The sequence below is a fragment of the Coturnix japonica genome, chromosome 1 (genome assembly GCF_054131305.1).
Source record: "Coturnix japonica strain WE chromosome 1, WE-NBRP24, whole genome shotgun sequence".
In the NCBI taxonomy this organism is placed as follows: domain Eukaryota; kingdom Metazoa; phylum Chordata; class Aves; order Galliformes; family Phasianidae; genus Coturnix; species Coturnix japonica.
In genome coordinates this window covers 32,725,406-32,737,571 of record NC_140663.1, presented here as the reverse complement: position 1 = coordinate 32,737,571, position 12,166 = coordinate 32,725,406, and the positions used below count along the sequence as shown (strand labels likewise).

Genomic DNA, 12,166 nt, shown 5'->3' with positions numbered 1-12,166 from the left:
TGCTCAAGAGAAAGCTTTATGGAGGACTTCCTTCTTTCATGTCCAGCTACAGAAAAGGATAATTAATTCACTGAAAACACTGAACATAACTAAATACTAGCCATGCTCAGAAAAGCACTCAAAACCAGCTGTCAACAGGATTTTTATTTAACTGGCAAACAGCATGAACAAATTATCTGCAGTATAATTGTATGTTACACTTACAGGGTGATCTGCGTCCAGCTCAGATCCATACATCAAAACTCTTTGTGAACATTTGTCTAATTCAGATATCTTCCGAGGAAACCAAGGGACACAGTCGAGATCTGCAGAAGACAGAAGAGTTAAATGTACTGAATATAACATAATGGCTATAACTGTGCAAAACATTTGTGAGTCTGTAAACCAATGATACAGAAGTAGCCTTGCCTTCTTCATCAGTCCAGATGTTTTCTGGTGGATTCAGAGACACGATATTAGTTTGAAACTTTAGCAACTGGATTAGTTCATTAAATTCCTTCTTACTGCAGTCACAGTCCACAAAAATTTCTACCTCTGAGTTCCTTCTCTTCGATTTTCGTGATTCAATATGAACCATACTCACATGTTTCTCCTGCAGAAAGAACAAACAATGGATTAAATACAGACATATCAGTTAGGATTGCAGTATTGATGGCATACTCCTCAAGAAAGCTTTTCCAAGTTTTAAATGAAAGATCCCTCTGGTACAGACAAGCAGCAGTTCCTGATTTTCCACATGTGAATCCACACAGTAGGTAACAATTGCACTGGCACACTCTATGAAGTATGTACACTGTGCATCTCCTTAGCTAACATATTCATGCAACAAATACACGGAAGGAAAAGACCCCATTTGCTGATGGCTTTGAACCTATTTGTAGACCAGCAGATTACAAAAGCCCAGCAGGATCATTTTGATGATCTCTTCCTGAATAACCCAGGCCACAGAACTCCTTTTCAACTGACAGAGGGATACTGGTTTCAGACATTCTCTTCTGAAGTAGAGAAAGTTGCTTTGATTTAACCTAGATTTAAAAAACAACATAATCGTACCCATCCCATGCTCAAACTGCTCGGCAACTATGTGAATGCAGTTGATTTCTCTGCAGCATCTTCCAAACACATTTTAGAAGGCTGAATGAACTGCAAGCAAGTTGTTCTCAAGAAGGCAGAGCTGACATGTATATTCAGGATTTCAGGCCTGAACCCACTGAAGAATTTAAGCCAGAGCTGCAGTTAATACTTTGGAGAGAAGATGTATTGAAAACACGTCTCTTCCTGCAGTTCCTATCAGCTCACTTAGCCTTCTCCTGTTCTACAACTTGGTTTCAGGTAATCTCCCTCCCAGAGGCTCAGCTCACTCCGCTTTCAATATCTGGGCAGACCAGGTATCTGTATCAGCCTTGGGAACCTGCTACCAGAGCCAGCTCCTGTAATTTAGGATTGGTAACACCCTGTGCTCCCACAGTTATACCCCTCTGATGGTTAAGCATGAAGAGATAGCTTCCAAATCACCTCTTAGCATTTTCTTCACTGTGCAGACTGAGCAGCCTAAGGCTTTCATCTTGGTGCTTTGCCTGAATTGTCCTCAGAGATGCCTTCAAGTCCTCTTCAATGTGTTAATAAGGTAAGCAGTTTACAGAGAGTACCAGCAATCTGACTGAAAACCACCAATTGAATGGGGATCTATATGGAAACCAGTCCTTCACAATTTAAGTTCTAGTTAGACAGAAAGCTCTGACCTTGTAAGCACTTAAAGTTGCACTTAAATTTACAACCAAACATTGTCCTGCAACAAGGCTGTCATTGCCATCTGACTTTGAGCTGCTCTCAGACTCTGAACTGCTCTCTGAAACTGCTTCCTTTCATCATGGTCTGTACAGAGAACTTCAAACCTAATTTACAGTGCTGAGAATCACACTTTGGAAATCTAAAGTGAATAGTGTGAATATCAACATCACAGTTAAACTCAGTTCTGGAAAATTCTCTGAGAGTCTTAAATGCTTTGCTGAATGACCCATAAAGCCTGAAGTTAAACTCTGCAGATTCACTAGAAGTAACTGCACTCCATGGTGCGTTAATTTATACCAACAAAGAGCCTGACCTCAGTATCCTTCCTCATCTAATCAGCACAACGTTACATAAGCTTTACCTGGAAGAGCCGGAGAGCTTTCACCAGTCCACCAACTTCATTCTTCAAGGAGAACACCACAGCTGTCTTTCCACCTTCAGAAACTGACTCACCTTTCCCATTTCCCTTATTGCCTTTTTTCTCCTCATTTTTCCCAGAGTTTGATCTGTTTATCTATAAATGGATAAAGAACAGCACTGATTCAGCTGCAAAAGGATATTTCCCAAAAGTAAAACATATTACATTAAGAGAAATTTTTGTTGGAAAATAGCTGAACTGAACCCATCCAGACTTAAACATTAATTTATTTACCTGAAACCAGAATCACAGATATACATACATACATAGAAATACATTGATTTATTTTTTTTAGTGCAATGTTATCAAGAGTAATAAAGAAAACAAACGGAGATGATGGTCTGAATTACCACAAGAACACAAATTGCAGTGATGCTATTCTCTATCTGTAAGTCAGTCTGAGATGATTTTTACTGGTCTGTATTTTCTACTGTCAAGAGTCCAATTCTCTCTGACCAGCTACTTTTAGATGTTCCACAAGTGGGTCATGTAATGCTTAGTATGAATTGTACTTAATTGAGGGTGTGTGATGTTACACAGGAATTCTGAGTTAGCAGAGCGATACTTAACACACTGAAAACAGACTACAAATGCAAGTTATACTTAGCAAAAAAACTGCAGTCTCAGTAAACAGTCCAATCACAACATCAATGTTATTTTAATTATTGGTCTGTTTATTACTAGTTGCACGATCACATTGAGTGGTGGCCAATGGCTCCATGTGAGGACACAGATCAGTGACAAGTGGTTTCCCTCAGGGGTCAGTACTGGGACCAACACCTTCATCAAGGGCATAGTGGGATCAAGTGCAACATCAGCAAATTTGCTGTCAACACCAAGGAATACATGGATTAAGGCCACTGATCTCCTTGCAGTTATCCTGTTAGTGATGTAGTTTTCACACCCATATTGGGCTGAGCCATGTATTCACTTCCACCATGCTGGTCAGGCTAACTTAAGGAGACATTCATGCTCTAAGGAACTCTGGGAGCAACATTTATATCAACAGTTGATATATGTAACTGATGGCATCTATAGTAAAGGCCGCTCCCTGGTACCTTGAACTAAGCTAAGATGAGCTTTTTGCAGCATCTGTGCTCAGTCCCATTCAGCCTTATTCCCTGAGCTCCGCAGGCACATCTCCTGCACATCACTACAGAGCCATCTTCCATTGCTGGGGTTTATTGATCAGCCATGCTCATTAGATTTGAAATATAAGGTTTGTTACCTATTGTAGTACAGTTAATGTTGCTGTGTAATGTTGAACACAGAAAACACAGAACAGAGAGACGTATACAACAATTCTACAACTACTAACAGTTCTTTGGTAAACTGTAGAAAATAACCCAAGAATGGGTGGAATATCTAAGGCAATGGGCTTCCAAAAGAACACTTTGTTTCATAAGGAGCTCTCTGTCCCAGGATAAAGGAATTAGTAAAGTTTAGTCTGAGTCCTTTTCCAAACTGGATTAGTTTAGTTTTCTTAAAGATAGATATTGCTGACAGAGACGAGGTATTTGCATCACATCCATCTCAGCATAGCCACATGGCTCGTGTCAAATTGGTTTCCTGTTCTATCTGATGCCAGTCTACTTTGAAATACAATCCTCTGCTGTGTAAGAGCACTAGATATTCAGCTCCCACTGGATATACATGTGTAAATGCCTCAGAATACTTACATTAAAAGCACAAGAATGCACTGAATTAAAAGAATGACTAGTTGAAATGCATCTTCTTACCAAAAGTCACAACTTAAAACAGCACAGGTTCAATTACCCAAGCCAGTTTCAGCACACACTCAAAGGTCTCCATTGGTCTTTTCTCATCACTTATCAGATCATACTTAAACCATTAGGAAAAAGTAATTCAGCTTGTGGAGTGGCACATGAAGACAATCAAGCACATTGTTTTTTAGTAATTGAGCTTATATGAATCTTCTCACCGAGAGGTTTGCTTAGGGACAGACAGTCTAGTAGAAGGTCACTTTGGCTTTAACTTCAATAATGGGATTTGGCCGACAAGTTTTCATCTATATGAAGTGCACAGATGCTGTTTATATAGCATCCCTGCTTCTTCACTGTATGCTGTTTCCAGGAAGCTACACACAGAGGACCACAATCATCCTCTGCACGTCAGTACCGCTGATTCTTCAGGGAAACAAGGGCACCTGGCACCCCCCAGGACTGCCCAAGGTTCAGCACTACTTCATAACCAGCATTATCTGAAGTGATGACTGAAAGCCTCTCTCGCGTGTAAGAAAACCACATTAGCTCATCATTACGAGCCCAATTGAAGAGGCTGCGATACTGCAAGAGCTCAAATCTTATCAGCCGTGCATGTTATTTAATTATGAAGTGTTTTAACGGCGAGCAGATCAACCATCCTCACGAAAACGAGTTATCTGGAGCAAGTGCAAGTACTCAGGGACAAAGGAGTGAACTACAGGATAACGCCACAAAAGGAACTCAAACAGAGACTGTAACACTGACGGACCCCATTTAGTTAAACATCTCTGACAGAAATAAAGCACATACAAACAAGGACATTACACACTTTCCTGTAAGGTAACTGGTACAAACAAGCACATCCCGAGGGTTCTACTCAAATCATCAAAGCCTCCACACGCTGCAGATTTGACACACAACTTGATGGGCTCCAAGTTTCAAAAACCCGGAATATTCGCCCCGTTAGGAATGGATGAGACCACCAGCACCCGTTACAAACAGCGTAAGGCAACTCGAAGCCGCTTGGACACGCCGAAACCCACAACACGGTGCGGGCTGCCCCCCACGAGCCCCTTTCCGACCACCGCTCGCTGCCCTCAAACTGGTTTGAAGCATCACGCTGCGAGGTCTATAACCTCTCTAACACAGTCTTAGCGCTCGGAAACACCTGTACTGTGCTCCCGTGTTCTGACAGCGCTGTTATCCCCCCTGCCTGCCTTTACCTTTCAGGCGAAACTTTGGCTGTTGTTTGAGGACACCCTCGCGGCAGCGCTGGGAAGCAGCACCCGTTGGACTCACAGCAGCCGCAGAGTTAACCCCACGGGGCGGCAGCTCGCTGCCCTACCTCCGGATCCCCACTTCTCTCCCAGCCCCGCCACTTACAGTGAGGCCGCCGGGGCGCTCCTCCGGTAGGGCCGAGTCCAGCGAGAAGCCCCTCCTTGCCCAGTACTTGCTGGAGAACATCATCATAGCGGGCTGCATGGGGACCGGCCGGGCGGGGCAGCGCCACGCTCTGCTCCTCGCTCACCGCGCCGCCTTTTATACGGGGGCTGACGGAAAGCAGCCGAGGGGGGGCTGCCCGGCTGGGGTTTAGCCTCAGCCACCCTCCTCACACCTCAGTGCCCACCGTGGTGACCCGCCTTGAGCCCCAAAACACCTCAAAGTGTCTGGATTTGGGCAGCCAGGATGCAGGTGAGCCTGGGGAGTATGTGTGGACACGGGGACAGCAGGCGCCCCGAGGATAAATAAGTAAAAGGAGTGAAAAGTTGCACAGAGGTATTTCCATGTCGGCTTTAATGTGAGTGATTCTTTGATGTAGAAACTCATCTTTCCTCGTTTTTTATTTATTTTTTTTTTTATGAAGTTTTTTCAGTGAAAAATGTAGGGAGGTTCAGAGAGGAAGCATTAAGGGGTAGGAGATTTGTCTTATAATGAAAGACTTAACAAACCTTCTGTATTAAAGCGTGATTGATGACATGAAAAGAGTACTTCCCCTAGAAAAGGATTCTTAATTGGAGAAAGCTTTTTAGCCGAGGCAGCAGCAGCTGTGTTTTCTACCTCAGCTATATAAGGGCCAGGCTCTGATCATAACCACAATATCAATCAAGCAATTCGTTATCTATGGAGGTGAAACAGTCCTGTATGGATCCTGCGGGTCTGTTTTTGTAATGGGCAGCTTCACCTGTCTCTGAGTTGCTTATGTCTCCAGTTTGTTCAATTACATGCTCACTTTTTTCTATTCTGAAACACCAGGCAGGTAAAATGGTCACTGCTTACTCTTGGAAGTCTCTAGTGATGCCTTCCCTGCAGCAGCCCTAGCTGACATCACAGGGCCTTCACTCCTATATGCATACAAAGATCATGTGGGTCAAGAATAAAGAGTCAAAATCAGATTCTCTGAAGCTGAACCCACAAAGGTTTGTTTTATTTTTTGCAGTTGAAGAAAGGATGGATGTGAAAGGTTGGTGTTAGTTCTGTCTCATACCCAAAGTTACCAAGAGATACTCTCTTTCATGTTTACTCATTATTTTTAATCATAAGAACACAGTTCAGGCCTTTGGATTTTGATATTCCTGTTGGCTGTGCCTGAGATACCCAAACATCATTCCTGCTATTGAACAGTGTACAGGAGCAAGATTGCTTAGCATGCTCCAAACATTCCAGTGATGACAACAAGCTCTACTGAGCAGGTTTTTCTCCATCATCATGACAGAGCGCAATTTTATCTGCTGCTAGATGTGAGTTCTGCAGCTCAACATCACACGAATCTGAGATGACCCTGCTGCCCTCAGCCTTGCTAATGATCGCAGCTCTGTCTGGTGGCTGGATCCTGGCAAAGATTTTCTGTCTCTTGTAACCTCCTCAGGATGACTTGCGAATGCAAAGCAAACAACAGTGTGTTGTGTTGGCATGAATTGTGCAACAGGTAGGGACAAGACACGTGGTTCAATTACTGTTTTAGCCACACTGACTCCCCAAAACTGCCACAAAGAGATTGACAAGAAAGTATTATTTTGTGACTCATTTTGTAGGTGGACTTTTCCATACAAATGCTAGATTGGAGGGCACACGTTTATAGACTGAAAATGTTTGTTTCTTTGTTCTACGTCACAGTTAAACAGGGCTGATATATGGCTCTGGGAATAGCACTAAGATATTGGGTTGGCTTAGAGATCAGTCCATTTCTCTGTAGTTCACAGTTCCATATACATAAACCAAGTAAAAACTTAAAATTGGTGGTCAAAACAATATATATGGAGACAGAGAATATATATATATACATATACATATATATATATTTGAAGTTCATTGAAGTAGCTATTCAAAAATATCTACTATACAACAAATGTCAGAGTGCCACATGACAGTCTCGCTTTACTTTGGAGGTTCACTGAAGTAGCTATTCTAACATACCTTTTCTTTAACCTATTTCAGAGTGCCACATGGCAGTCCTACTTCAGAAGATGCACTTAATGCTTATAGTAAGAAATAAAGGTACCTTTCTAGCACAGAGGGATAAGCTTGGTTTCATTTCTAAAAGGCTCCTTATTCCCTATAATAGGAAGTCAAGTAACTCTAAGATCTCTAGTTTACACACATTTTCCTTCCTGCTATGGGAGAACAGAGTCACGGTTGACTGAACTCCTAAGATGGATACTTTGTAAGAAATACAGAATTCAAGTGGAAAATTAGCTTTAAAATTGAAGTAGATCTGTGGGCTGTTTTCAAGTTTCAGTCATTTTCTTCTTCTTAGAGATACTGACTGTCCATTTCAGCATAGCTTTTCTTAAACCTCCTTGTAAAATACTTTGCAATAGTTTGATGACATACACTGGCAATGTTAAATCCTCCCATGTGATTTTAGCGAGAGGATAAAATTCACAGTGCACAGTAGAACCATAGAATGGTTTGGGTTGGAAGGGACCTTTAAGATCACTTGGTTTCAAACCCCTGCTATAGGCAGGGACATCTCCCTCTAGACCAGGTTCCTCACAGCCCCATCCAGCCTTTCCTTGAATGCTTCCAGGGAGGGGGCATCCACCTCTCTGGGCAACCTGTTCAGTGTCTCACCACCCTCTCAGTAAAGAATTTCTTCCCAGTATCTAGTCTGAATCTACCCTCTTCCAGTTTAAAGCCTTTTCACCTTGTCCCATCATTATATGCCCTTCAAAAAGTCCCTTCCCGGATTTCCTGCAGACCCCTTCAGGAACTGGAAGGCCATTGTATGGTCCCCCTGGAGCCTTCTCTTCTCCAGGATGAAGAGCCCCAGCTCTCTCAGCCTGTAGTTGTAATGGAGGTACTCCAGCCCTCTGATCATCTTTGTGGCCCTTCTCCTGGAAACAGCTGAGCCTGCCAGTGCAAAGCAGTGAAGGAATTCCTTGTTTGCTTTATTTGTGTACACACCTATTGCTTTACCTAATAAACTTTATCTCGACCCATAAGTTTTCTTACTTTTCCCTCTTCCCCATTCCAGAGGGGCTTTGCTCCCCACTCAGACTAACCTACAGCACTCACTAAAGGAAACATGTAGAAGTTCTACTGGGAAACTCTTTCACTGAAGAGGAAGTGCAGTCTTCTATGAGATTTTTAGTACTACTGCTACTATTGTGCTACTAGTATCGTCAATCATTAGTTTCATTGCTGTCTATTCTAAAAGGTCAGATACAGGAGATGAAAATGAGGGCTGAGCTTCTAACTATAAACAGCTTAACACGTTAATGTGTAAGATAAAAACTGTGGTACAAAAATCACGGTAATTATCGCAGGACCTCAAAAGACTTTGATGTTTTCTATAAATACAGTAGCAGTCAGAAAAGAAATATCAACTGAACACAAGAAAATGAGGACAGAAAAGAATCTAAAATGGCCTAAGCATTTAATGTATGTTGGTTTTTGTCTTTTTAATTATTCTTTGCTAAAAGGATCCACTGTGACCGGTGGTCTATCATATTTAGTAGCAAGGACAGAGAGATAAGCTCTGCTTCTTACAGGATAAAACAACATTGGAGAATGGTTGGGTAAGTGATGATAATGAATGGCTCGGCACAGATACCACACTAACAGAGGAGGCTTGTTACATCTCTGCCATCAATAACTGTTTTGAGAACTTAGAGGATGGAGAGGTGGCACAAGACACAGAAAAGACCAAAATGACATAAATGTTCCCAAAGATCCGTGGAGGAGGAAGGGCTGGAGACGTAGAAATCGGTCTCTTTTTTCTTTCAGAAAAACAGTAAAAATTATTAAACAGCAAAATTATTTGTAAGCGCCTAAAAGATAACAGATGATTAAACAGTCAAGATGGATTTGCCGAGAACAGACTGAGTCAAGCTAATCTCATTTCCTCCTATGACAGTCCTGTGGATCGAGGCAAAACAATTCACGTCATCAATCTTGGCGGTAGTGAAGCATTCGGCATAGTCTCATAACATTCTCACAAGACAGATAAGGAAAAGTCCAGATGAAACGAATAGATTAGACAACAGGGCAGCTTTGCTGTTAAATGGCAGGGTGTGAGGAACAGGACTGGCACAAGTACCTGAAGTACCTGTCCCCAATCCTATACTGTGCAGCAGACCACGTAGTGACCACCCTTAACTTGAAGAGATTAGACAAGCAGCTCGCAGATGTAAGATACGCCTTCCAACAGGAGATACTCACTAGCATATTGTTCATGAGCTTTTAGAAGTGCTTTCCAATATTGCAAATCTGCGATTTCAATAAATATATGTATGCACGTACTCAGGTATATGCACACAGTGAAAAAATGTGCGGTATGATTGATCTGGAGACAAGAGGTATTTAGCTCTGAAATGTATCAGGTCCTCTACGTGATCCACTGCACACCTGCACAAATGGATCCTGCCAGCACAAGCAATCCAGCAGTACAAAGGAGAGAAGAAGGAATTGGGACTGCCACTTTCTCTAGCAGTAGTCATAGAGTTGCAGCTGTGCACTGCTGATAACACTGCTGTTCTGGCTCCGGCTGAGCGGGGTGTGCGCAGCACTGAGGCTTTGTCTCCTCTTAGCCAAGGGGCAGGCACAAGGTTAAGAGCATGCACAGCCAGGAGCTGGCTCAATCCAACCTAAGGGACATCCCTTGCTATGTAACGCTGTGCTCAGCCAGAGAAGCTCAAGGAAAGAAGGAAGCAGGGACACGTGCAGTCATGGTGTCATCTGTCCAGATGTGCTGAAGCCCTGCTTCCCATGCAGCAGCTGGACATTTGACTGCCTATGGATGTAGCTAATGAAATCCTCTTAATGCTTGGCTTGCAGGAGCTCCTTTTGCTTTCCCTATTAAACTGCCATCATCTCCATCCATGAGTATTCCCACCTTCCTCCATGCCCATCTTGAGAGAGCGGCTGGATGGGCACTCTGCTGGGGTCAGCCACACGTACAAAGGAACAGAGAGGCCAGCGGTCTCCTGACCTGGGCAAACAGTTTGCTTCTACACAGTGGGGCCCTACAGTTCGTTAGGAAGGAGGAATATATCTGAAAGGCATAAGAATGAGCATTACAGTAGGCTGCATGAATCCTATATAATCAACACTTACTTACACTGTAATCCAATTCAAAACATAACCCATCTAGAAGACTTAATTCATTTGAATTACATGCAGTGTGAGATATATACTGACTCAATTTTGACATTTATTTGGGATGAGGTAAGAAGCGACATCCTACACTTCATTTATTTATTTAGTTTCTTTAGAATGCCTCAGGAAATTCAATTTGTGCAAAGTTACAGCTGTTTAACATGAAAGTATAGCACACATCTCTGCAAAATGCTTGTGGTTAAAACCCCCACTTAAATGAAAAATGAAAGTAAAGCTGGATCTATAGGAGGCCTGCGATGCATTATGACATAACATTGTAACGCTTAATTGAATAGCAGACATTATCAGGTTCTACTAAACACGAAGCACAATTCATTTTGTTTTCTAACACCACTAGAACAAAGCATCTGAAAGCAGCTTCAAATCAAATGTAATTGCACATGCATATGAACTCTGTCTGCTGGGTTAGGCGTGCGTCTCATTGATGCTCACGTGCAGTACGTGCATCAGGTTCAGGTGCGTAAGCGCATGAGCAGAACTAAGGGTTGTGATGCCTGCCTTAGGCACACCGTCCATAGAGCAGCTCAGAGAATTCCTCCTGCATGAACAAGTGCAGTATAACTGAAGTGTGAATGATAACAATGGCTAACTAAATACATCATCCTTCTATAACAATTTCAGACCTCCCAATATCAAATCTGAAAGTGCTCACATTAGTCCAAACTCCTGTGAAACTTCAGCAAATGCTCCTTTATGTTATAACTTCTTGCTGTCAAACAGAAGCAAAAACCCGCAACAAATTACTTTTAACACCAATAAAGTTGCCCAGTTATGCAAACCAGGGAGCAACATGATCCTTGAGGCCCCTTCCAACCCAACTGTTCTATGATGAAACATTCTTTCCCTAAACACTTAAATATTCCATTATGATTTTCTTCAGGATTTTAATACATTGCATGTTATGACTGCATACCCTCAATAACTAAGATGCGTGCGTAGTTAATTGACATCTCAGTTTCAGCCTTCCCTTCCCTAGTTCCATTTTAACTATTTTTCACAACAATCTTTAACAAATACACTTCAAAGTGAATTCCGTGCACCAAAAATACTGAAACTCAGCGTATGTGAGCCATGGTATCAATGACATAAATTTTAACGCCTCTATGCATTCTGTGCTACCTTAGATTAACTGCCAAGAGGCACAGTGCTCCACAAGGAACAAAGGCCTGATGCTTCAAGTAATTTCCTGAGCAGGAAATGAAAGGCCGTGGATACGCCGAGCTGTGAATCCTTGACTTTTAACGCACCAGGTTCTCTTATTAACTGATGAGAGATAGCACGCGGGCAATATTAAAAACAAAGCTTGTACCAATTCAGCTCTTCAGTGCTTGTTCACAACAGTGTGGGAAGTTTAATCAGGTCTCTGATAGTTGTAACAACTTTATTCACCCATTAAAGCCCTTTTGTACTGCTTGTATTTGCTTTAGATGGTACAAATAACGCTGCAGAGAAGAAAGCTCCTTCATGCCCACCATCAAGAGGCTCCAGATGAAAGGGAAGCACCACTGTAAGAAGCAGATATTCCCACTGCATTTAGCTACACAGAATGCACAATGCGAATAGACTAAGAGTTGCGAGCTGTCCCCTCTATCTCACATTCTTCCATCAAAGAGAC

The 12,166-nt window shown here is 42.4% G+C and overlaps 1 protein-coding gene across 1 annotated transcript in view; it reads right to left on the bottom strand.

The window, feature by feature from the left end:
• TPH2 (tryptophan hydroxylase 2) overlaps positions 1 to 5,652 on the bottom strand; it is a 47,162-nt gene extending 41,510 nt beyond the window's left edge. Inside the window, exons 1-4 of the mRNA XM_015855789.3 lie at positions 5,317 to 5,652; positions 2,153 to 2,305; positions 409 to 592; positions 205 to 305 (exon numbers count right to left, since the gene is read on the bottom strand). Of these exons, the coding sequence (XP_015711275.1) occupies positions 205 to 305; positions 409 to 592; positions 2,153 to 2,305; positions 5,317 to 5,415 (537 nt within the window). The 5' untranslated portion in view covers positions 5,416 to 5,652. The remainder of the gene's footprint in view (positions 1 to 204; positions 306 to 408; positions 593 to 2,152; positions 2,306 to 5,316) is intronic.
• Positions 5,653 to 12,166: the final 6,514 nt, after the last annotated feature.